Raw genomic sequence first — 24,607 nt, 5'->3', positions numbered from 1 at the left:
GTCTTCAACTTATCCTTAAACAGTTCAGGAAAAAAATATGTATGTATGAAAAGAGTAAATGCCAAAGGCAGTGAAGCTAAATGTTAATAATTGCTGAATATGGGTGAAGTAAAGAATAAGAGGTATTTGCACTAATCTTGCAAATTTTCTCTAAGTTTGAAATTTTATCTGTATGATATATAGAGATACAGATAGATAGCTGCAAATATGTAATATACACACCATTCAAAATAAGTTGATAACCCAGTGCATCAACCTAAAATCCAACCTAGTCCTCAGGTTAAGGTATTCTTTTTTAAAAAACAATTTTTTAAAATTATTATACTTTAAGTTCTAGGGTACATGTGCACAACGTGCAGTTTTGATACATAGGTATACATGTGCCATGTTGGTTTCCTGCACCCATCAACTCATCATTTTCATTAGGTATTTCTCCTAATGCTATCCCTCCCCAACCTCCCACCCCACGACAGGCCCTGGTGTGTGATGTTCCCCACTCTGTGTCCAAGTGATCTCATTGTTCAATTCCCACCTATGAGTGAGAACATGCGGTGTTTGGTTTTCTGTCCTTGTGATAGATTGCTGAGAATGATAGTTTCCAGCTTCATCCATGTCCCTGCAAAGTACATGAACTCATCCTTTTTTATGGCTACATAGTAATCTATGGCGTATAAGTGCCACATTTTCTTTAACCAGTCTATCATTGATGGACATTTGGGTTGGTTCCAAGTCTTTGCTATTGTGAATAGTACTGCAGTAAACATACATGTGCATGTGTCTTTATAGTAGCATGATTTATAGTCCTTTGGGTATATACCCAGTAATGGGATCCCTGGGTCAAATCGTAATTCTAGTTCTAGATCCTTGAGGAATTGCCACACTGTCTTCCACAATGGTTGAACTAATTTACACTCCCACCAATAGTGTAAAAGCATTCTTATTTCTCTACATCCTCTCCAGCATCTGTTGTTTCCTGACTTTTTAATGATTGCCATTCTACTGGCGTGAGATGGTATCTCATTGTGGTTTTGATTTGCATTTCTCTGATGACCAGTGATGATGAGCATTTTTTCATGTGTCTGTTGGCTACATAGATGTCTTCTTTTGAAAAGTGTCTGTTCATATCCTTTGCTCACTTTTTGATGGGGTTGTTTGGTTTTTTCCTTGTAAATTTGTCTGAGTTCTTTGTAGATTCTGGATATTAGCCCTTTGTCAGATGAGTAGATTGCAAAAATTTTCTCCCATTCTGTAGCTTGCCTGTTCACTCTGATGGTAGTTTCTTTTTCTGTGCAAAAACTCTTTAGTTTAATTAGATACCACTTGTCTATTTTGATTTTTGTTGCCATTGCTTTTGGTGTTTTAGTCATGAAGTCTTTTCCCATGCCTATGTCCTGAATGGTATTGCCTAGGTTTTCTTCTAGGGTTTTTATGGTTTTAAGTCTAACATTTAAGTCCTTAATCCATCTTGAATTAATTTTTGTATAAGGTGTAATGAAGGGATCCAGTTTCAGCTTTCTACATATGGCTAGCCAGTTTTCCCAGCACCATTTATTAAATACAGAATCCTTTCCCCATTTCTTGTTTTTGTCAGGTTTGTCAAAGATCAGATGATTGCAGACGTGTGGCATTATTTCTGAGACCTCTGTTCTGTTCCATTGGTCTATATATCTGTTTTGGTACCAGTATCATGCTGTTTTGGTTACTGTAGCCTTGTAGTATAGTTTGAAGTCAGGTAGTATGATGCCTCCAGCTTTGTTCTTTTTGCTTAGGATTGTCTTGGCAATGCGGGTTCTTTTTTGGTTCCATATGAACTTTAGAGTAGTTTTTTCCAATTCTGTGAAGAAAGTCATTGGTATCTTGATGGGGATGGCTTTGAATCTATAAATTACCTTGAGCAGTATGGCCATTTTCATGATATTGATTCTTCCTATCCATGAGCATGGAATATTCTTCCATTTGTTTGTGTCCTCTTTTATTTCATTGAGCAGTAGTTTGTAGTTCTCCTTGAAGAGGTCCTTCACATCCCTTGTAAGTTAGATTCCTAGGTATTTTATTCTCTTTGTAGTAATTGTGAATGGGAGTTCACTCATGATTTGGCTGTCTGTTAGTGGTGTATAGGAATGCTTGTGATTTTTGCACATTGATTTTATATCCTGAGACTGCTGAAGTTGCTTATCAGCTTAAGGAGATTTTGGGCTGAGACAATGGGGTTTTCTAGATATACAATCATGTCACCTGCAAACAGGGACAATTTGACTTCCTCTTTTCCTAATTGAATACCCTTTATTTCCTTCTCTTACCTGATTGCCCTGACCGGAACTTCCAACACTAGATTGAATAGAAGTGGTGAGAGAGGGCATCCCTGTCTTGTGCCAGTTTTCAAAAAGAATGCTTCCAGTTTTTGCCCATTCAGTATGATATTGGCCGTGGGCTTGTCATAAATAGCTCTTATTATTTTGAGATATGTTCCATCAATACCTAATTTATTGAGAGTTTTTAGCATGAAGGGTTGTTGAATTTTGGCGAAGGCCTTTTCTGCCTCTAGTGAGATAATCATGTGGTTTTTGTCGTTGGTTCTGTTTATGTGATGGATTACGTTTATTGATTTGCATGTGTTGAACCAGCCTTGCATTCCAGGGATGAAGCCAACTTGATCGTCATGGATAAGCCTTTTGATGTGCTGCTGGAGTCAGTTTACCAGTATTTTATTGAGGATTTTTGCATCAATGATCATCAGGGATATTGGTCTAAAATTCCCTCTCTTTTTTTTGTTGTGTCTCTAGGTAGGCTTTGGTATCAGGATGATGTTGGCCTCATAAAATGAGTTAGGGAGGATTCCCTCTTTTACTCTTGATTGGAATAGTTTCAGAAGGAATGGTACCAGCTCCTCTTTGTACCTCTGGTAGAATTCAGCTGTGAATCCATCTGGTCCAGGACTTTTTTCGGTTGGTAGGCTATTAATTATTGCCTCAGTTTCAGAGCCTGTTATTCGTCTATTCAGAGATTCAACTTCTTCCTGGTTTAGTCTTGGGAGAGTATATGTGTCCAGGAATGTATCCATTTCTTTTAGATTTTCTAGTTTATTTGTGCAGAGGTGTTTATAGTATTCTCTGATGGTACTTTGTATTTCTGTGGGATCGGTGGTGATATGCCCTGTATCATTTTTTATTGCATCTATTTGATTCTTCTCTCTTTTCTTCTTTATTAGTCTTGCTAGCTGTCTATTAATTTTGTTGATCTTTTCAAAAAACCAACTCCTGGATTCATTGATTTTTTTGTGGTATTCTCTGTATTTCCTGAATTTGAATGTTGTCCTGCTTTGCTAGCTTGGGGAAGTTTTCCTGTATAATATCCTGAAGAGTGTTTTCCAACTTGGTTCCATTCTCCCCATCAATTTCAGGTACACCAATCAAATGTAGATTTCGTATTTTCACATAGTCCCATATTTCTTGGAGGCTTCATTCGTTTCTTTTTACTCTTTTTTCTCTAACCTTGTCTTCTCACTTTATTTCATTAATTTGATCTTCAGTCACTGATATCCTTTCTTGCACCTGATCCAATCAGCTATTGAAGCTTGTGCATGTGTCACCAAGTTCTCATGCCATGGTTTTCAGCTCCATCAGATCATTTAAAGTCTTCTCTACACTGTTTATTCCAGTTAACCATTTCATCTAATCTTTTTTCAAGGTTTTTAGCTTCCTTGCAATGGGTTCAAACATCCTCCTTTAACTCGGAGAAGTTTGTAATTACCGACCTTCTGACCTACTTCTGTCAACTCGTCAAAGTCATTCTCCATCCAGCTTTGTTCTGTTGCTGGCGAGGAGCTGCAATCCTTTGAAGGAGAAGTGGTGCTCTGATTTTTGGAATTTTCAGCTTTTCTGCTTGATTTCTCCCCATCTTTGTGATTTTTATCTACCTTTGGTCTTTGATGTTGGTGACCTACAGATGGGTTTTTGGTGCAGATGACCTTTTTGTTAATGTTGATGCTATTCCTTTCTGTTTGTTAGTTTTCCTTCTAACAGTCAGGTCCCTCAGCTGCAGGTCTGTTGGAGTTTGCTCGAGTTCCACTCCAGACCCTGTTTGCCTGGGTATCACCAGCGGAGGCTGCAGAACAGCAAATATTGCAGAGAGCAAATATTGCTGCCTGATCTTTCCTCTGGAAGCTTCATCCCAGAGGGGCAGCCACCTATATGAGGTGTCTGTTGTTCCCTACTGGGAGGTGTCTCCCTGTTAGGCTACACAGGGTTCAGGGACCCACTTGAGGAGGCAGTCTGCCTATTCTCAGAGCTCAAATGCGTGCTGGGAGAGCCACTGCTCTCTTTAGAGCTTGTCAGACAGGGATGTTTAAGTCTGCAGAAGTTGTCTGCTGCCTTTTGTTCAGCTATGCCCTGCCCATGGAGGTGGAGTCTAGAGGCAGTAGGCCTTGTTGAGCTGCGGTGGTCTCTGCCCAGTTTGAGCTTCCTGGCCACTTTTTTAACCTACTCAAGCCTCAGCAATGGTGGACGCCTCTCCCCTAGCCAGGCTGCTGCCTCACAGATTGATCTCAGACTGACTGCTGCACTAGCAGTGAGCAAGGCTCTGTGGGCGTGGGACCCACTGAGCCAGGCATGGGAGAGAATCACTTTGTCTGCTGGTTGCTAAGACCTTGGGAAAAGTGCAGTATTTGGGTGGGGAGTGTCTCATTTTCCCAGGTAGTCTGTCACGGCTTCCCTTGGCTAGGAAAGGGAAATCCCCTGACCTCTTGCACTTCCCAGGTGAGGTGATGCCCCGCCTTGCTTCAGCTCACCCTCCATGGGCTGCACCCACTGTCCAACCAGTCCCAATGAGATGAACCAAGTACCTCAGTTGGAAATGCAGAAATCAGCCATCTTCTGCGTCAATCATACTGGGAGCAGCAGACCAGAGCTGTTCCTATTCAGCCATCTTGGAACACTCCCCAGGTTCAGGTATTCTTAGGCAATATATATAGAAACAAAGGCAGGCTACCCACAGAAACAGGGTCAGTGGATACATCAATCAGGGCCCTGCCTATATTCCTATTAACTTATTTTGTCACTAGACTAAAACATTTCACACTTCCTTAAACCTAATGCAGATTTCTTATATGTTTAAACACTCAAAGCACAAATTCCATACTTGTCCCTAAGTGAGGTCTAAGTTTGTTAATATTCTTGTGTGTGCTAACAAATAAGCAGAGATTTCTGCATAACCTAACTTTTGCAAACATAAACTTCTAATATGCCCTATTTCCTATTTTCTTAGAAAATCCAATCAACATCTCTAGGATTTCAGATACCACAAGCTCTTATTTCTGTCACATCAAATGAACAATTTTATTCTTTAGCTTCTTAAAATAAATTCAATAAGCCTTTGCTCATTGCTAGCTTTTCTGTCTCTCTTCCAATCTCTTTGATCAGGATCAAGACCAAGATTCTGTCCACTCTGGAATAATAATCCAGGGGTAATTAGAACTTCTTACCTTCTTTAGCCCAAAAGAAGCCAATTTATCACAAACTGTCAGGAATTCCATCTTTAAATTACCGAGAGCCCAATTACTGACAGAAACCAGGAATCTTCCTTCCAATTAAAATGATTGATTTCTTAGCAGAAATCAATCAAGTAGCATTTCACTTTTTAATTATACTCATTCCCATCAAATGTGAAAAAATTCTTCCTCGTTTTATTTTCCTTCCAAAGAACGTGATACAACAAACATTAATCATGGAGGGCAAGGCCAGACCTGGTAATGCCTTTGGCAGAATTAGACAACATCTAATGTTTTGTCCATTTTTATGCGTCTTCAGCTTGTAGAGCCCCTTCAGCTCTAAAAGGAGGGAGGAGGGACTACTTCTTTGTTACCTCACATAATTCACTTAAGTGCATGCCAAACCTGCCAGCTTCGGGTAAGTTGTGATGAGACAGCATTAGGCATTTCAATCAACGGGCTCTAGCAGGGGATTCAGGCCTTAGGGACAGGACATGATTTTATTTCTCATGCAAAGAACAGAATTGCAGTATTGGAGACAAACCAGTGCATAGAGGTAAACACAAAGAACACAAGAAAAAAATTTGGTTTTTCTTGGTTGTATGGCATTATAATGATTACATGTTGTAAATAATTGTATTTTATTTAATTAATTAATTAATTATTTTGAGACAGAGTTTCGCTCTTGTTGCTCAGGCTAGAGTGTAATGGCAAAATCTTGGCTCACTGCAACCTCTGCCTCCCAAGTTCAAGTGATTCTCCTGTCTCAGCCTCCTGAGTAGCTGGGATTATAGGCATGTGCCACCACACCCAACTAATTTTGTATTTTTAGTAGAGACGGGGTTTCACCATGTTGGTCAGGCTGGTCTCGAACTCCTGACCTCAGGTGATCCGCCCACCTCAGCCTCCCAAAGTGCTGGAATTACAGGCGTGGGCCACTGCACCTGGCCTTAACCAATTTTAAAAGGAAAAAAAAGTTCCAAGTTCCATTTGGGGAAGAAGTACAATTTAGAGGCTCCAAAGGAACACGAGGCAGCCCCTCTCCCAGCCTCTGCAAGGCTGCAAAGACACCTGTCAATCTACCTTGCTTTCCATTTTAATCTTCAAGGAAAGACCAACCAGTTCTGGCTCCTGCAGCTTGCTGACCCAGAAGCCTGTATCTTTATCTCCCCTTTTCACCGCTCTCTGCGTGGTCAGCAGGTTGGCATCAGTTCATTCCCTCGAGACATACAAAGGTCAAGTTTTTTGCTCTGATAAATATTTTCCAGCAATATCTATTCCAGAATCTCCCTGTTTGGACAGACACCAGTGATTACCCCTTGTCCGTATGTGGTAGTTAACCATTTTCCAAAAGCTTTCAGATTTATAAAGATGGTTCTGGGGGAACTCACAAGATACTAAATTTCCTCATTCAACCGCAGAATCATATTTGACCATTTTAGTAGAAAATGAAATTGGATACTAAGCTCTTGAAAAAATATATATATTAAAAGTTCATGTATATGGTGGTGGCTCATGCCTGTAATCACAGCACTTTGGGAGGACAAGGCAGGTGGATCACTTGAGGTCAGGAGTTTGAGACCAGCCTGGCCAACATGGTAAAACCCCGTCTCTACAAGAAATATAAAAGTTAGCTAGGCGTGGTGGCAAGTGCCTGTAATCCTAGGTACTTGGGAGGCTGAGGCAGGAGAATCACTTGAGCCCAGGAGGCAGAGGTTGCAGTGAGCCAAGATCACACCACTGTACTCTAGCCTGCGCAACAGAGACAGACTCCATCAAAAAAAAAAAAAAAGGTCCATGTTATGTGACAGGTCATACCTCTCTGCCTTTACTCCAAGCTCAGTTTACAATACTCAGAAAGACCAACATGACCTACATTAAGATTTTCCATTCAGCCAGACGCAGTGGCTCTTGCCTGCAATCCCAGTACCTTGGGAGGCCAAGACAAAAGGATCACTTGCAGCCAGGAATTCAAGACTAGTCTGGGCAACATAGTGAGACCCTGTCTCTACGAAAAAATTTAAAAAGTTAGCCAGGCACAGTGACATACACCTGTAGTCCTAGCCTGGGGAGGCTGAGGCAGGAGGATCACTTGAGCCTAGGAGGTCGAAGCTGCAGTGAGCTAGTATCACGCCACTGTACTCCAGCCTGGGTGACAAAGCAAGATCCTGTCTCTAAAAAGAACAGACTTCACTGGGCACCTCGAAGGGCAAGGCAGGACACTAGGTGCTGGAGGTAGAGAACCATCGTTCTTTCCATGCTGCTCTATGGGGAAGGCACATAGGCAGCCACCTCGGCACAGTAAAGAACAAAACAGAGATGGTATAATGGGAGAAAAGGATCCCCCTGGTGAGAACAAAGGAAAAGAACATTGTCTCAGTGGAAAGGACACAAATGAGTTTAGGAAAAGGTTCGCGGGTGTCATCTGGTCTTCCTGAGTGGGCACAGAAACTCCAGGCTTATGTCATAGTGTGGGCAAATGCATGCCACTTCCCAAGAATCACAAACACAGGAGAGGTGCAAGGGGCCATGTCCCATGCTACAAAGTCCTGACTGCCAGGCTAGGAGTACTGGACTTTGTATGCATCAACAAAGAGCACAAGGGGAAGTCATAGTTCAACTGGCTGTGGTGGGAGGGGAATATGGGGACAGAGAAGAGACTGCTGAATAATCCACTGAGGGCTGACATAGCAGAGCTGACATGGCAATGGAATGAAAATTAGCAGATATTTGAGAAGCACAGGTCTGATACAGATGACAGAGATGTGCAACCACATATGAAAGGATGAGGAAGGAGGGGAGGCTGACTCTGAGCATGACTTTTATGTGTGAACACTTAGTTGGAATCCAGGGACTGCCTGGCTTTTGCTACTTAAAACTTCATTGTGGTTATTATTCACATCCTGTATCGAGCCCTTGTTTTAAACTTTTAAACATCCTTAAGGTAAGTGGGGGAGTTATTTCAACCCTCCTGTTACAGATGACAGAACCAAGCCTTGGAGGCTGTGACCTGAATAGGGGAGCCAACTAACCAGTGCAGAGATGGGACAAGACACTGGTGGAGTCCTCATTATGCAATCAAATAAACCAGGAAGATAGCTCAAAACAGTCCTAGTGGCATGTTTCTGGGGCAAATGGGACAGAGCTCATAGAACTTTACACCTTCAGAGCCGGGCACGGTGGCTCACACCTGTAATCCCAGCACTTTGAGAGGCTGAGGAGGGTGGATCACATAAGGTCGGGAGTTCGAGACCAGCCTGACCAACATGGTGAAACCCCGTCTCTACTAAAAATACAAAAATTAGCCGTGCATGGTGGCCGGCACCTGTAGTCCCAGCTACACGGGAGGCTGAGGCAGGAGAATTGCTTGAACCTGGGAGGGGAGGTTGCAGTGAGTTGAGATTGCGCCACCGTACTCTCCAGCCTGGGTGACAGTGAGACTCCATCTAAAAAAAAAAAAAAAAGAACTTTACACCTTCAGCAATGGAAGGTGGTGTTTGCTGATAACGCCCATTCCAAAAGCAAATGGAAAGCTCCCACACTGTGTTGAATTTTTTTAAATGGATGCACAAGAATTAAGTCTTAGATCTTTGGTTGAACTAAATTACCCTTAGCAGGTGCTATTTTTAGACCTCAAGCTTTCCCATCATAAAGTTTTAAAAAGAACAATTTGTCTAAAAAGCAGGTAGAGAAATTCACTGACAAGGGCTTAGATGTTTTAGGACTTTAATGTTCTTTACATATTCAACATAAAATACTGACAATAGATAAACAATAGGGGAAAGACTTTTCAGCAAAGTATCACTCTCGTCATCAAACATTACAAAGAAAACAGTCAAGAGAACAAAGGATAGGGTAATTTAACAGAAATGTTTAGTTTAATGGCGTAATTGAAAAACAACCAACCAATCAACTTTCTCTTCTACCTATGGAAAGAATGGTAAAAATGAATCAAGAACTTCCAGGTCTTTTTCATAAAACAGCTTAAAAAGAGGAAGGGGAAGACTGGGGAGGGGGTACAACTGTTGCTAATGAAATGCTATAATGCACAAGGTCAAGGATTTAATAAATTCTAAAAGTGTCTACATATATCAGTGATAACCGTATTATTAGAAATATAAATGTATAGAAATATAAAGTATATGGTATTAAAAACAGACCTTGCTAATATAAACATACATAAAGTATGTCACTTCTCTTGTAATAACAGCATAAAGATCGATCTACAGTTTGCCCTTTGCCTGGCACTCTTAAACCACTCCTCCAATGGTCAATGCTGACCTTGAATCAACAGCCGCTGAACCCAGGAGACCCCACAGATGTCTAGATTCAGCACCTAGAGGGCCCCACCTACCCTCTATGCTGTGTGTTCCCATGACTCCAGAAATAATTAATTGCAACTTGCATTATTAAGTCCACAGGCAAGTTTGAAATCTAACTAGAAAAAGTAGCAGCAAAGGCAAAATAAGCGGGAATTTGTTAGAAAAGCAACAAGAAGATTTCTTAAAATGCTTCCAGTTCAAGTCAGAATTAAGGTGACATTAGGTCCCACCAGCTTTACAGAGTTGTAGATGTTTTGCTGTTGTTCTTTCAAAAAAGAAGAATCTACAATAAACATGTTCATTTGAGAAAAATACTGTGTTAACTTTTTGTAGCCATCCCCAAGTTACTTTAAACTTTGTATGTTGTTCAAGAACAGAGTATATCCTGGTTAGGATGTGTTCATAGCTGATGCATCTCCAAAAATTTTTTCATAAAGGCGGCCAGCTTCTGAACATCTTCAATTGTGACAGCATTATACAGAGAGGCCCGGATGCCTCCCACAGACCTAGAATGACCAAAGATCCAGGCATTGAGAACAAACACGTCTAATTTCGCATCAAAACAACTTTTTCTAGCCACTGGCTCCTGAGAGTTGCAGCACCTGAGACCATCATTTCCAGTCTCCTACCTAAAAACTCCCGAAACCTGGCACACAGCTTCACACGTCTCAGTCATCAGAAAATTCTCCCTTAAGCTGTGAAGGTTCACCATGCTCACATTTAGAGTCATTCGAACTATTCACTCTTGGCAAAGAAAAAACAAGATGTGGGGAAGAAAAGATAAGTTGGAAGAAGATAGTGATTCTGTTCAACATTCATGAGCCTGCCGTGACAGTGCCAGCAAGATGCGGGCTGCGCATCTCCCTGCTGCTATTCTCATGTGAGGACATTTATTTTTCATAGAGCAGGCAAGACTAGCTACTAATTTGATGTTCCGTTGGAATAATAATGATGCTCTACCTCCAGAACAGAGTGGTGCTGGCCTCATCAGAGATGGAATGGCAACCTCTGTGCTATATGAGCAGTGTAAGAGATTTTCAAAGGTAATTTTGCCAAAACCCTCATGGAAGATGGAGCTCCATTATATTCTCAGCTGGGGAATTATGCAAAGGGTTCCATAAACAACAGGAAGAAGGCACATCCTTATAACAGCTGGGTTGGCCCAACAAATTACATAACTGCTACTCCAAGCTAAGCAGGCTCCTATAGATTTGTTTTATTCTGCATTTGAAAAACTAAGCTAATTCTTTGCCAGGCTCGTGCATTGCAGATGTACTCACCTATGCCCTTTCAAGGACAACATATTGAGTTCAAGAGCTTTATCAAGAAATCTTTTTTCTAAAGCATCATCTCCTTTGGCATTGCCAATGCGGAATGGAATATTCATCTTGCTTCTATTTTGGGGCTCCACTGGACATCTGAAAAACATGTTTGTTATTCCAGCTACTTTTCTGAAATGTATGGGTTGTCATAAACAAATCAACAGATTTTTTTTCTTCACACTTCCTAGATGCAAGCAGAAGATTTTTTAAAAAACAAAAAAACAAAAAATCTGCCCCAGCCCATTTATTGTTTACTTAGGGAAAACAAACTCTTGCATATGGAGCAGTGGGTTATCATCCCCTTGTATGACTTGTACTTAATTTCCATCAGCCTCAGTTTCCTCACCTGAATACTGGGAATAATAATATCTCCATTTCAGACTAGTTGTGATGGTTTAGTGGTACTACATATATGAAGCTTCCAACACATGGCAGCTGCACGGCAAATGTGACTGACCTCTTTCTCTGCAAGGCTGCAGAGAAATAATAAGTTGGTCCTATAGTGGCTGTAAGGCAAAAATAACAAGCAGCAACTTCCAAAGGACTTACCATGGTGTATTGCCCCAAGCTGTGTGACCCTGAGCAAGTTACTTAACCTCTCTGCTATGCCTCACCTTCCTCATCTGAACAGTGGGAATAATAGAGGAACCTACCTCAACCACCTCAAGTTGTTGTAAGCATTAAATAAGTCAGTCTTTATAGAGAATTTTTGTGGCCCATTTAAAACTAAGAAGAGGTGGAATCTAGTTTTCCATCTTTTGAATCTGGGCTGGCCTTTTGACTGGCTTTGGCCAAGAGATTACAACAGACTCTTTGCACCTTCCAAGCCTAGGCCTCAAAAGACCTTACAGCCTCTCCTCCCGCTCTCTTAAAATATCGCTGTCATGGCCAAGCGCGGTGGCTCACACCTGTAATCCCAGCACTTTGGAAGGCCGAGGCAGGTGGATCACGAGGTCAGGAGTTTGAGACCAGCCTGACCAACATGGTGAAACCCCATCTCGACTGAAAAAAAAATACAAAAATTAGCTGGGCGTGCTGGCACACGCCTGTAATCCCAGCTACTCAGGAGGCTGAGGCAGGAGAATTGCTTGAACTCGGGAGGCGGAGATTGCAGTGAGCCAAGACTGTGCCATAGCACTCTAGCCTGGGCAACAGAGCAAGACTCTGTCTCAAAAAAAAAAAAATATATATATATATATATACATATATATATATATATATATTGCTGTCACTTAAGCATGTTTGAACTAGAGTACTGGAGATAAGTGTCCCAGCCAACAGCCAGCACCAACTGCCAGATATGTGAAACCACTGTAGACCATCTGGTTCCAAATGAATAACCAGATGATGACTTCAGTAGAATGAGGCATCCCAAGACCAGCAGAAGAACCCCCTAGCTGAGCTCAGCCCAACCTACTGACCCAAAAAACTACGAGCAAGTGAATGGTGGTTGTTTCAGTCACTGAAGTTTTAAGGTGTTCTATGATGCAGAAATAAATAACTGACACAATTTAAAACTATGTCTGCAACATATTAAATGCTATATAAGTACCTGTCAATACATCTATCTTTTTAAAAATTTTTATTTTAAATTTTTCTGGGTACATAGTAGGTGTATGTATTTATGGGAATAAATTCATCTTTTTACTCCCAGCACCTTGCATAAGGTACATATCGACTCTCAAAAATGATTATGAGTGAATTTTTGTCTAGGAAAGTTTCGTGTTTGACTTCAGTTTCTGCTTTGGAAAATAAGCAGCCAAAATTATTTTTCACTGGCAACCAAAGGAGACAAATGGAAGAAAAGCTGACATTACTCTGCAATTTTTTTTAAAAAAGGTACAATGTGTAATAACCCTCTCTTTCCCTTTGCTCAAGTATATCCTCTTTTATTCTTACACTTCTAAGGGTGGAATTCATTAAAATTACAGCAAATAAAGGCAGTGTGAGAGGCCCCTTGAGGGTACATCCGTAATTCTTGTTAAAGTTAATGAGAGTCTAGTACACAGCTTCAAGCAAAAGAGAGGCCAAAGGGGGAAACAAATATGGGGAAAAGACTTTGAGCCTGAATTCCAGGCCCCATTATTCGAAGTGGTAGGTTTCATGGCTGACATTGAAATTAAACATTCAATGGCTACCCTCTTTTGATATTCCACTGCCTCAGGCTCCCAATGTGAGGCTCCAATCAGAGAGGTGGAGCAACAAAAAGCACATTTAACTTAAGAGAAAAAAATTGAAAGCAGGAAGAATTAAGCATCTGTATTTACAGTTCCTCTCCCTCCAATTTACCCATCCTATCATGAAAGTAGAAGATATCACAAAGCAATAATGTCATAAAAGTGAGAAATTAAAGACTAAATTGTCATGCAACAAATATTTATGCACTACCCATGGGAGAGTGTCTCTAGTATGGGGCTGGGGGGAGAAAAAAAGATTAAGGGAAATTAACTGTTCCCAATCTACAGAGAGATGGCTCCGGAGGGAATCATAATTACTCGTAAAAAGTACTGTAACAGCCAAGGGCTGCAAAGGCAGAGAAGCCAGATAAGGAATTCTGCAGAGGCAAGGTTGACAGGTTTCAGGGGAGGGGACGAGGCGTGGTTACAACAGATGAGAAGGAAGGGCATCTGGCAGACAGCTGCATCTGCAAAGGCACAAAGGCTTCCAGCAAGTCTGCTGACTTAACTGGAACACTGGCTTCCTGGCTGGGGTGGCTGGAAGACCTACAGGGCCGGGGCTGTGGAGTGCCCTGCTGGGAACTGGACTGGATCCTTGAGCAATGAGGAGTAATCCAGTTTGTACAACAAAATGTGGTCTGTGTTTTGGAAAAACAATTACAGCACACAGAGGAGAGACTTGGGGGTGAAGAAACTGGGAACCCACGATCTGCTGGAAAGCTCTTATGAAGAACTTTCTAGGGTTCCAGTATCTAATTGGCCACAGTAGTGTTGATGACCAAAGTCATTTTTTTCCATCTTTAGGAAGCTACATGGGAACAACCAGATCACACAGCCCTGAAGCTACTGTGCATGTGAATGAACCTGTCTTCTGCTTCATTCCTGAATGCTGCACATCTATTTTAGATTGTATATTGCGTTTATGTATTTACACTTTGATTCATAGTAACGTCTCATGCTATGGGTTTGCATTGCACGCAAACTGTAAATTAAAAAAAGGAAATGGCTGGAAACAAACAAACAAAAAACTTTCTAGGTCAAAAGAGCTAGGGCCTGTACCAAGGTGCCGGCACTGAGGAGCTTCAAGCATGGGCGGCAAACTCTAAGCCAGCAGGTCCGCGCACCACTCACATAAACGAGTAGGACGGGCCAGTGTGGAAGGTGCAAACAAGCTCTCTCACATTTTAAACGTGGCGGACTAGTCTGAAAAAGAGGCTCTCCCTTTTTTTTTTTCCTGAAACATATGGCTGTCCCTGTCAAAGTTTCTTTTTCCCATTTTCACAGGCACATGGATTATGGAATAAGAAACCAGATCTCTAAGTATCTTCCAAGAGCCCAATATTGGCTCAAGCTGTGTTTTTAAACATGGGCGACCCCCGTCAAGCACCACTGTGGGCTGGATCTAGCCCCTGCTCCCCAGTGAGCAATCAATCCCTGGAGTTAACACCAAATTTCAGAGGTGACCAGGTCTGTTGTTTGAATGGGTTGAGGGGCGAGGTAGGAGAAGGGGCCAAGGCAGACTGAGAGGCTATGTGGGCTATGGATGAGCATGCAACCAGCTGGTAATCCCAGGGCTGCAAAGATTTAAGGGGAAAGTCCAAGTGGGAACCAGGGAAAGAGCCGCGCTTCCCAACGTCTTGGTGGAGCACGGAGAAGATGTCAACAGGCATTCTGGGAAAGTGGTTCCATGGCCAGAGAAACTTAGGAAAGCTGCATTCACGGAGCTAGGCAGGCCTCCTCATTCCTGACTTCCTGAAGCCTCTCAACAGCTCACCGACCACGTAAATGAGGAACTCCAGGAGGTCAGACAGGAACGCAGTGTTCCCCCATGACTGAAAAACCCTTCCTATTATGGGGATGAGAGTTCCAGACAGTCCCCTGGGAGACACGCTGCTCAGGGACACACCGGGACTTCCCAAGGTACTGGAGGAGGGGAACATGGCGGAGGTACACCATCAGCCAGGGACACCCATCCCGCGAAGGTGGTAAGGCTCAGAAGGGAACGCAAGAAAGTCACAGGAGATGAGCAGGCGGTGAAGAAACATCACTCCACGGTCAGGACCCTCTGAAAGGATGTGTCAGATACACAGGGAACGCGAAAGAAGTCTACGTGAAGAGAAGCCTACCAAATGCAACCCTATGTAGGTCTCTCCTTACTGCCTGGTTTTGTCAACAAAAAATTAATTTTAAATTTGTACATGATTATGAAAATCTAGAATAAAAATGTGAAGATCTGCCACCCCTCTTCCCACAAGAGGTGGCTACCCTAATGGTCTGCTGTGCATTCCTCAAGATCGTTTTAGATATACACATGTACGTCTGTGTGTATATGCATGTATACAGGTATGTGTGTCTATGTGTATATATGTATGTATATGTAACTGTTGTAGGTTTTTTGTTTTTGTTTTTGTTTGAGACAGGGTCTCACTCTGTCACACAGGCTGGAGTGCAGTGGTCCAATCTCAGCTTACTGCAGCCTTGACCTCCTGGGATCAAGCGATCCTCCTGCCTCAGCTTCCCAAGTAGCTGGCACTATAGGTGCGCACCACCACACCTGGCTAATTTATTATTATTCTTATTATTTGTAGAGACGAGGTCTCACTATGTTGCCCAGGCTGGTCTCAAACTCCTTGGGGCCAAACGATTCTCCCACCTTGGCCTCCCAAAGTGCTAGGATTACAAGCATCAGCCACTGTGCCTGGCCTTGTTGTAGTTTTTAAAGACTAATAGATTTGTCTTTTTCTACACTTGCTCTTGCTCCTTTTGGTCTGATGACATAACACAGTCATCTTCCCATGTCTGCTAAGAGACCCGCTTCATCCTTCTCAATGCAGTTATTCCATATTACCCACAGATCCTAATTTTTTTCATCAGACCCCTACTGATGGGCACATCTCCATATTTTCACCATTACATCTTACATTGGACTTGTTGGTCCCTAATTTTGTACACACCACTGTACCCAGGCAGAGTGCTGGGGAAGGGTAAATCTGTAGGCACAAAAATCCTTGGTCAAAGCCCATGTAAGTTTTGAATTATAATGAGTGCTGCAATCTTTGCTCCAAATTTGTCCAGATTCATACTCTCACCAAAAGTGCATGCCCTTGCTGGCACCAGATGTTATCAATCCTTTTAATGTCTGCAGATCAAAGGCAAAACATATCTCATGGGTTTAATCTGCATTTCCTAAGGAACTAATGAAGGTGGCATCTTTCCATTTGTCTATGAGGCAGCTTGCATTTCTTCTGAGTTGTTACCTCATACTGTTAGCAACCACCACACCCCCACTTTTATTTCCTTATCCTTTTCATTCATCTGTGGGTTCTTGCCTAATTTAAGGATAGTAACCTTTATGTTTAATATACTACAAAATCTTTCTCATTCTGTCATTTTTAATCCTGTTTATGATGTCTTAAGCCATATAAAATTTTAAAATTTTCATGTAATTAAATATGTCATTCTTTTACTTTATAGCTTGAGTTGTATGGTGTCTTTAAGGCCTTCTGCACTCCTGGACATAGACAGCAGCAGAGGTTCTGGAATGAGCCTTCCACCCCTATGTTCATAGCCTGGCTGGTCCCACTTCCCAGCTGCATCCTTGTCCTAACTGTGCTTCTGCTGCCTAGGCTCAATGTCTACTTCACAGGGTTGTGATGACAACAAAATGCATTCACATGTGTAAGGTGCCTAGGACTCTGCCTGCTTCATTTTATTTTAGGGTCTTCGCTAGACCCATCACGTGCCTCCTTCTCTTTCCTAAGGCCTGGTACCCACAAAAGGTGATAAAGGTGACCTCAGATCCAGACATGGACTCTGTCACTTGGACATCCTTATATAATAAAATTAATATCTATTATATACTTATATAATTAATTATATTACATAAGCTTATATTATATAAGCACTGTGTGTCAGGAATATCATAATTGCTTTATATAACAATAACCACAAATAATGATATTAAGAGCTAACATGCAAGGAATGCTTCCTATGCGCCAACCACTATTTCTAGCACTTTATACAAATTAACCAGCACAAGAGTCCTCAATCCTTAATGTAAAAATGCTCTCAATCCTTATATTATATACTCTTGATTCAGAAGCATTTCCTTTTAATTCTCTTGACAATTTTAAGAAGTATGTATCATTACCTCCATTGTACAGATGAGAAAACTGTGGCTTAGAGCAGTTAGGTCATTTGCGTGAGGTCACACGCACCACAGTGGCAAAATGGGGCTTCTAAGCCCAAGGTGCTAAACTGCCCACGTGGGCTCAACACGGGGTCACTTAGCACAGTGTGGGTGACTGGGCTATGGAATCAACTCGGAGGCTTCGATGGTTGTCTTATCTAGTCCCAGAATTCCCTGCCAAGGTCACTGGCAGAGCTGGTGAAACCCCCAGCAAACAACCTGGAAACTATGTTAAGTAAAGGAGCTGGCTTACGAGTCAGGGGCATGGAAGTGGGGAGCGAGTGCATCTTCTCAGAGACAAAAATGAGGAGCAAAGGTGGTGGTAAATTGCAAATTCTAATTCTAAGTATTCCTCTTTAAAAGTGCCCGCCTCCCATGGGGCCATGTTGCTCAACTATTTCCATAGTTCCAAAGAAAAGAAGAATTTCCTGAAAATCTAAGTGAGTTCAGGCAAAGCCTGGGAGTCTCCAGCTGTAAACAGAGGAGAGACAGAGTACAGCCTCCTCTCTACTCCAGTAACAAGGTCCCACAGGACACCAAGCACCTGGGATGACGCTTTCCAGGCAGGCAACGAGGGGGTGGTGGGAGTTCCTAGAAAGAGGTTTATTCTTAAAAGGACTGGAAGTCCTGGGTCAAGGCAGTTCATAAGTGAGTGAAGAGCTCTGGGTGTGAAGGGTGACCAGATTCCCCAGGAGATGACCCGTCTGCCACATTAGTTTGGCAGGCTGCCTTCTGAGAGAGGCCCAGGTTTAGTGCTTGGAGTTAAAGGACCTAGGGGTGGTGGGGGGGATTCAGGAGAATCCCAGAATTCCTTTTATGCTTTCTTATTTTGTTCCTGATGCCCTTAATTTTTTTCCCAGTGGTATCACCGTTCTTTCTGTCCTCTAACATCATGTCTACGCATCTCCTGAGAAATATATAGAGCTAAAAGTTAATAGAAAAATTGGTCTCCCATCCACTATACCCACCAAGTGCTTTTACTTACATTCAGGTTCTCAGCACTTTTTAGGGAGCCAGGGAAGATGATTTATTCTTCTCCGTCTTCCAGGAGCCTAGACTAGAACAGGGCTAGTCTACAGAGCAGTTCCTCAGGAGCCATTTTATGGATGCATGGACGGTTGGATGGATGGATGGATGGATGGGTGGGTGGGTGGATGGGTGGGTGGGAGAATGGATGAGTGGATGGATGGATGGATGGATGGATGGATGGATGGATGGATGGATGGACAAGTGGGTAGATAGATGGGCGGATAGGTGGAAGGGTGAATGGACAGATGAGTGGGTGGGTGGGTGGATGAATGAGTGGGTGGATGGATGGATGGATGGATAGATAGATGGGTAGATAGGTGGAAGGGTGAATGAATAGATGGGTGGGTGATGGATGGATAGATGGATGGGTGGGTGGGTAGGTAGATGGATAGATAGGTGGGTGTGTGGATGGGTTGGTGAATGGATGGATGGGTGGGTAGATGGATGGATGGATGGATGGATAGATGCATAGATGAATGGATGGATGATTGATGGATGAGTGGATGGGTAGATGAGTGGATGGATGAATGGATGGATGGATGAATGGGTGGACAGATGGATGTATGGATGAGTGGATGGGTGAATGAATGGGCGGGTGGATAGATGGGTGGATGGGTGAATGGGTAGATGGGTGAATAGGTGCGTGGAAGGACAGGTGGGTAATGGATGGATAGATGGATGAGTGGGTGGGTAGATGGATGGATAGGTAGGCAGGTGGTAGATGAATAGATGGAAGGGTGGGTCAATGGTGGATGGATGAGTGGATGAGTGGATGAATATAGAGGTGAATGGGTAGACAGATGGATGAATGAATGAATGAGTGAATGAGTGGATGGATAGATGGGTAGGTGGGTGGATGGGTGGGTGAGTAGACGAATGAATGAATAAATAGGTGGACTAAACATGCCCTCACACACTTCCACAGACCTTCTTCCCAATCCCAGCATAAACCATCCCCTTCAAGCAGCCCATGCTCTGCTCCCCAAACACACTGTACACTCTTCCCTCTGTGCCTTTGCGTGGATGATTCTAACCTTTCTAAAAGTACTTCTGCCCTCTTCTCTGCCTAATTCCACTCATGACCAGGGCTCATAATAAGCTCATGCAAAAGCCCTCTCTTCACCTCCAACCAAAGAGCATCCCCCTTTTCCAGGCTCATGCCACATTCTTTAGCCCTTGGCTATGAAATCTTTGGATACCTACTGCTAATCGTGCACGTTAAATGGCTTCAGTGAGCACAGACAGGGTATCCTGGCCTCCCAACTCACACATCAAGGTCTAGTGTGGAAGCTTCCCCAGCACCGAGCCCCCAGCCTGCACTTGCTTCTCTGTTGCACAGAAGCAGAGAACAGGCAGTAATGCAGAGTGTGTACCCCTTCCCTGAGATGGTGCCTGGGAAAGGAGCCCAAAGGCCAAGGCATCCTGCCAAGCCTAACTCCCCCTGGGCTTGCAGCTAGAGGAGGGCCACTGCATGTCAAGAGCTCACAGAAGCAGGCAACAAGCATTGCAAGAACAAAGGTGGCAGCAGCATGCCATCCAAAAAGTGCACCAGCACTGCCCGCCCATGAGTGGTTATGGAGATGTGTTAGTTAAGTCTTGGCTAAAAAGTACAATTCCAAGTTAGGATTGAGGCATCGTTTTGTCGGTCCCATGTGGCCACTGAATTATCTGAGAGAAGGCAAATTTCCAACTTACCATCAAGCAGATATTTTTGTTGCAATAGACTGAACCCCAAAGAGCAATGGCCACTAAGAAGGGGGTTCTCAGTTTGGTGAGTTTAAGCATTTATGTATATGTGTAGGTGCACATACGTGTACACAGCAGAAAGTCTGGTCTTTGTATACCTGTATCCACCTTAAGGGAAAGGAAAAGGCAAATGAAGATACCACCTGTTACACTTCTCTGCATCCAAGGCACCGCACTAGGTACTTCCCATCTGGCATTTTGGTGAAGGGCCTATTGTTGTGGATTGAATGGTGACCCTGAAAAGGTATGCGCATGTCCTAACCCCCAGAATCTGTGAATATGACCTATTTGGAAAAAAAGGCCTTTGCAGATGTCATTATGTGAAGGATCTCGAGATGAAATGATCCTGGATTATATGGACAGGCCCTAAATCCAAAGACCTCTCTTTTTAAGAGACAGAAGGGAAGACACGGCAGAAAGGAGAAGGCCATGTGAAGATAGATGTGGAGGCTGGAGGAGGCAGCCACAAACCAAGGACCACCCAGAGCCACTAGAATCTGAAGGAGGCAAGGCATGGCTCTCTGGAGGGAGCAAAACCCTGCTGACACTTTGATTTTGAACTTCTGGCCCCAGAAGAGTGAGAATAAGTTTTCTGATGTTTTGAGCCACTAAGTCTGTAGTACTTTGTTACACCAGCCCCAGGAAACTAATACAAGACCCAGACATTTTCTGCAGAATTCCCAGGTGCAGGGGCAGTGGTTAAGACGTACTCATTAATCATTTGTTCGTGGGAATACTTAAACTGGGGTCAGCCCATGCCAAAGCCAATTCCATTCACAGACTCCAGATAACAGCATCTGTCTCATAATAAGGAAAGGAGTGAATTTTCTTAAAAAGGGAAATAACGCAGAAGAGGAGTCCAGGAGTGAGTATTTATCCCAAAGATCACTAACAGGAGTCCTTAAATTGACACATTTCAGAAAGTACATTTGTTTTTTTCCCAGAAGATATACAAAGGAGGGAGTAGACAGGACCTACTCCAGAGGGTGAACTGAGATTCTTCCCCAGGGCGATGTCTTTGGTGTGAGAAACATCACCACCCACTGGGACACAGGTCCCAAAGCCTGAGAGCCCCGGGGTGGGGTACAGGAGGGAAGAACTCACCACCCACTCCCCTGCTCATGGGGCCCAGGACCACCCACACTCACCAGTATTTTAATGTCTCAGAGAAAGGTGAATATGTCCACTTTTCAAAGGTACACAGTATATACACAGTTTTAAATTCACAAGAGGCAAAACAGGAGATAAAATCCATTGACTTACACATAGAATCCTTGAGAATTATCAATAATCTCATAAATCGTTTGAGATTTGGTGGAGCTAAGCTTCTCCATGGCCGCGGCACCTCCATTGTTTTTAATCCACTCCAGAACCAAGCCCATGACGTAGATGCTAAAATGAAGATTTTTTAAAAATCCATTTAGCTCATCTTTGCAAAAGTAGAACTATATTCAAGCAAACTGCTGTTTAAGGTGCATTAAAACAGACTTAAACACGTTATTTGAAACAGACAAGATAGTCAAGTGCAGTGGCTCACGCCCGTAATCCCAACACTTTGGAGGGCCGAGGCGGAAGTCTCGCTTGAAGCCAGGAGTTGGAAACCAGCTTAGGCAACATAGCAAGACCCGTTTCCATAAAAATTGAAAAATTAGTCGGGTGTGATAGCATGTGCCTATAGTCCCAGCTACTTGGGAGGCAGAGCAGGGAGGAATGCTTGAGCCGAGGGGTTCGAGGCTGCAGTGAGCTATGATCACACCAATGCACTCTAGCCTGGGTGACAGAGCGAGACCCTGTCTCCAAAAAAAATAAAGGAAGAAAATTCACAAAACAAAAGCAGGGCCCATGTGAACAAGAGCATGTCATCAAGCAAAAACTAGGGTCAATCCAATTCTAGACCCCTGAGGGCCATTCAGAAAAAGGTTTAATCAGATTTTTCACTAAACGTCATATCAGTCCCTCCTTGTCCAGCTCAAGCCCTAATGTAAACTCTTCTTGACAGCCAGAACACACTTCCTTATCTCCACCAGAAGGCATCAGCAGACCCCAATCCCGCCCCTACCCAGAGCGAGCTCTTCACTTCCTGAACTCCCAGAGCGCCTTGCCCATATTACCTGCACAGTTTTTTTCCACTTGCTCTTTTATTTTAAGTTTCTGTGTGCCTGTGGTTTGGCCTCTGTGGTCTTGGAAGGCTAGATGCCCACACTGTTCATCTTTTCTACCCACAGCCTTAGCACAGTGCCTTCCAGCCAGCAGAGAGCACTGTGGCAGAGTGGTTAAAAGGACGGGCTCCCCCTCCCAGTCCTGACTCCCATTGCAGGGCAGCCACTCACTAACAGACTACCCAGAATTAGTCACCTCGGCCTTCCCATCTGGAACCGGGAGATCCACCTACCTGTGGTAGACACCTGGCATTTTATCCACCCTGCTCTTCCCAACTCCACCCTCCAGCCAGTATGCAGGTCCAGCAAGGCCCCAGGCTCCCTGGTCTCAGAGTTTGGCATAGGACCTAACTAGGCCAATCAGGGCCTTCCCTGAGATTTTCTGAACTGGGTGTGGGGAGAAAGAGTGGGGAGAGCAGAAAAAGAGGCAGAATATTAGTGCAACTGCGAGACAGGAGATGAGAGCCCTAGGGGATCATGTTTCTAGGAAACATCTGAAGAAGGCCCATCTGAAAATGAAGCCAACATTCCCGCTGAGAGAAGCCAGGATGAGAAGTGGAGAGCAGATGGAGGAGGATTTGTGTCCCTGGTTCCAGGAAGTCCAGCTGCACCTGGGCCCTTCCTGCAGCTCAGGACCATCCCTTTCTGAACCAAGTATTTCAACTTCTTCCTGCCAGACCAATGCTTAGCACAGGGCCTGGCACGTGGCAGGTGGGCCACACAAATGGCAGTCAGTAGTCCCTTTAAACTTAAGCTGAAAATATGAAACACTGAGGAGCGGTGCATGGTTTTCCCCAGTCTGAAAGCCCCTCTCCTTAAGAAGGTGCTAAAGGCTCCACGTGTACTCAGTAAAAGCCCAGGGCACAGGAGGAGAGGTCGCCCAGGGATGACACCATCTCTTTTGAGCTGGGAGTCTGGAGGTCAGCTGCCAACTATGCCCTCTCCAGTGGTGTGAATCAAAGATCCCCTATGGGAATTGTGCAAAAATTTACTGGGAGTCAATGCTCAGCTAAGATCTAGGGTGGGGATACCCAGCTGCTTCCTCTTTTATTAACAGGAGGGGACATTATGGGGTCTGGAAAATGCTCTAACAGCCAGCAGCTTGTCACAGGGAAGCCCCCTATACCAACTGGCTCATTCACTGTCCCAAGTGGGACCCAAGGCCTGGGTGCGGTGGCTTATGCCAGCTCATGTTGGCAAAAGCCAACACCGGGCTGCCCAGAGGGGCCTTAGGCAGGGAGCAGCCAGCACCCACAAACATCCAACAACCTCTCCTGAAGCTTCCCCAGCCTACCTCCCCAGACAGCACTGGGAAGAAAGAGCAAGAATGGCTGCTGACAGAAAGGGAAGGCAGGGAGGAAGAGGAAACAGCCCCTGAGAAATCCACAGCCTCAGCGGTAGCTCTCTGGCTAACGTCCAAGAAGTCAGAGGGACAAAAGAGAAAGAAGAGAGAAAGTAAGAGAAGGGAATGAGTACTTCCTGAAGTCTACTGTGGCCTCAGCCTATCTTTATTGATCACAATAATCCTCGGGTTAGAGCCCCCATCATCCCATTTTCCAGATGAGGACACTGAGGCTCAAAGAGCTTAATTTGCCTCAAGTCATCCGGCAAGCAGCTTAAAGCCAGGACTCCAACTCTAGCCTGTCTGACTCCAAGAATGCAAGCTCTTCCCACAAGTATCCAGGCCCTCTGCTTTGCCAGGGGCTGCAGGGCTCCAGCCACTAGCTCCCCTGCGAGTGGGACTGCAGAGCTATCACCACACACCAGTCACAGTGGCCAAGTCCAGCACACAGCACACATGCACGTGGGTGTGCATTCCAGACACGAGGCTGCCCAGCCCTCTGTTCATCCGATGCTCTGCAATTCCCACTTCACTTCCAACTGCTCCTCTCCCACACCTGCAGCCTGCTCACCCCCCACCTCCACACAGAACCACAGAAACACACCCTGCCATGTGACTGAATCCAAGCAGAGCCCAGGTCACCAACAATACTTCCAGGTGACCAAGCTTCCCTTTTGCCTGCAGCTCTGTGTTAGCCCAGGGTTTCAAAGCTGACGTAGGCCCTTGCTGCACTGTAGATTTGGTTTCTCTAAATCCAAAGTGCAGCAAGGGCCCATGTCAGGTCCACCGTCCTAGCCAGACCTCAGTACCAACGCCTGAACCCCTAGCTGACTGTG

The 24,607-nt window shown here is 44.0% G+C and overlaps 1 protein-coding gene across 1 annotated transcript in view; it reads right to left on the bottom strand.

The window, feature by feature from the left end:
- Positions 1-9,194: 9,194 nt before the first annotated feature.
- The window catches only part of PSAT1 (phosphoserine aminotransferase 1), a 33,000-nt gene continuing 17,587 nt past the window's right edge, over positions 9,195-24,607 (bottom strand). The window contains exons 7-9 of the mRNA XM_002819889.5: positions 21,534-21,662; positions 11,088-11,225; positions 9,195-10,313 (exon numbers count right to left, since the gene is read on the bottom strand). Coding sequence (XP_002819935.3) covers positions 10,208-10,313; positions 11,088-11,225; positions 21,534-21,662 — 373 coding nt within the window. The 3' untranslated portion in view covers positions 9,195-10,207. The remainder of the gene's footprint in view (positions 10,314-11,087; positions 11,226-21,533; positions 21,663-24,607) is intronic.

This window comes from Pongo abelii, chromosome 13 (assembly GCF_028885655.2).
Source record: "Pongo abelii isolate AG06213 chromosome 13, NHGRI_mPonAbe1-v2.0_pri, whole genome shotgun sequence".
Classification (NCBI taxonomy): Eukaryota; Metazoa; Chordata; class Mammalia; order Primates; family Hominidae; genus Pongo; species Pongo abelii.
Note: the sequence above shows the minus strand (reverse complement) of the source record. Positions and strands in the feature narration are given on the sequence as shown.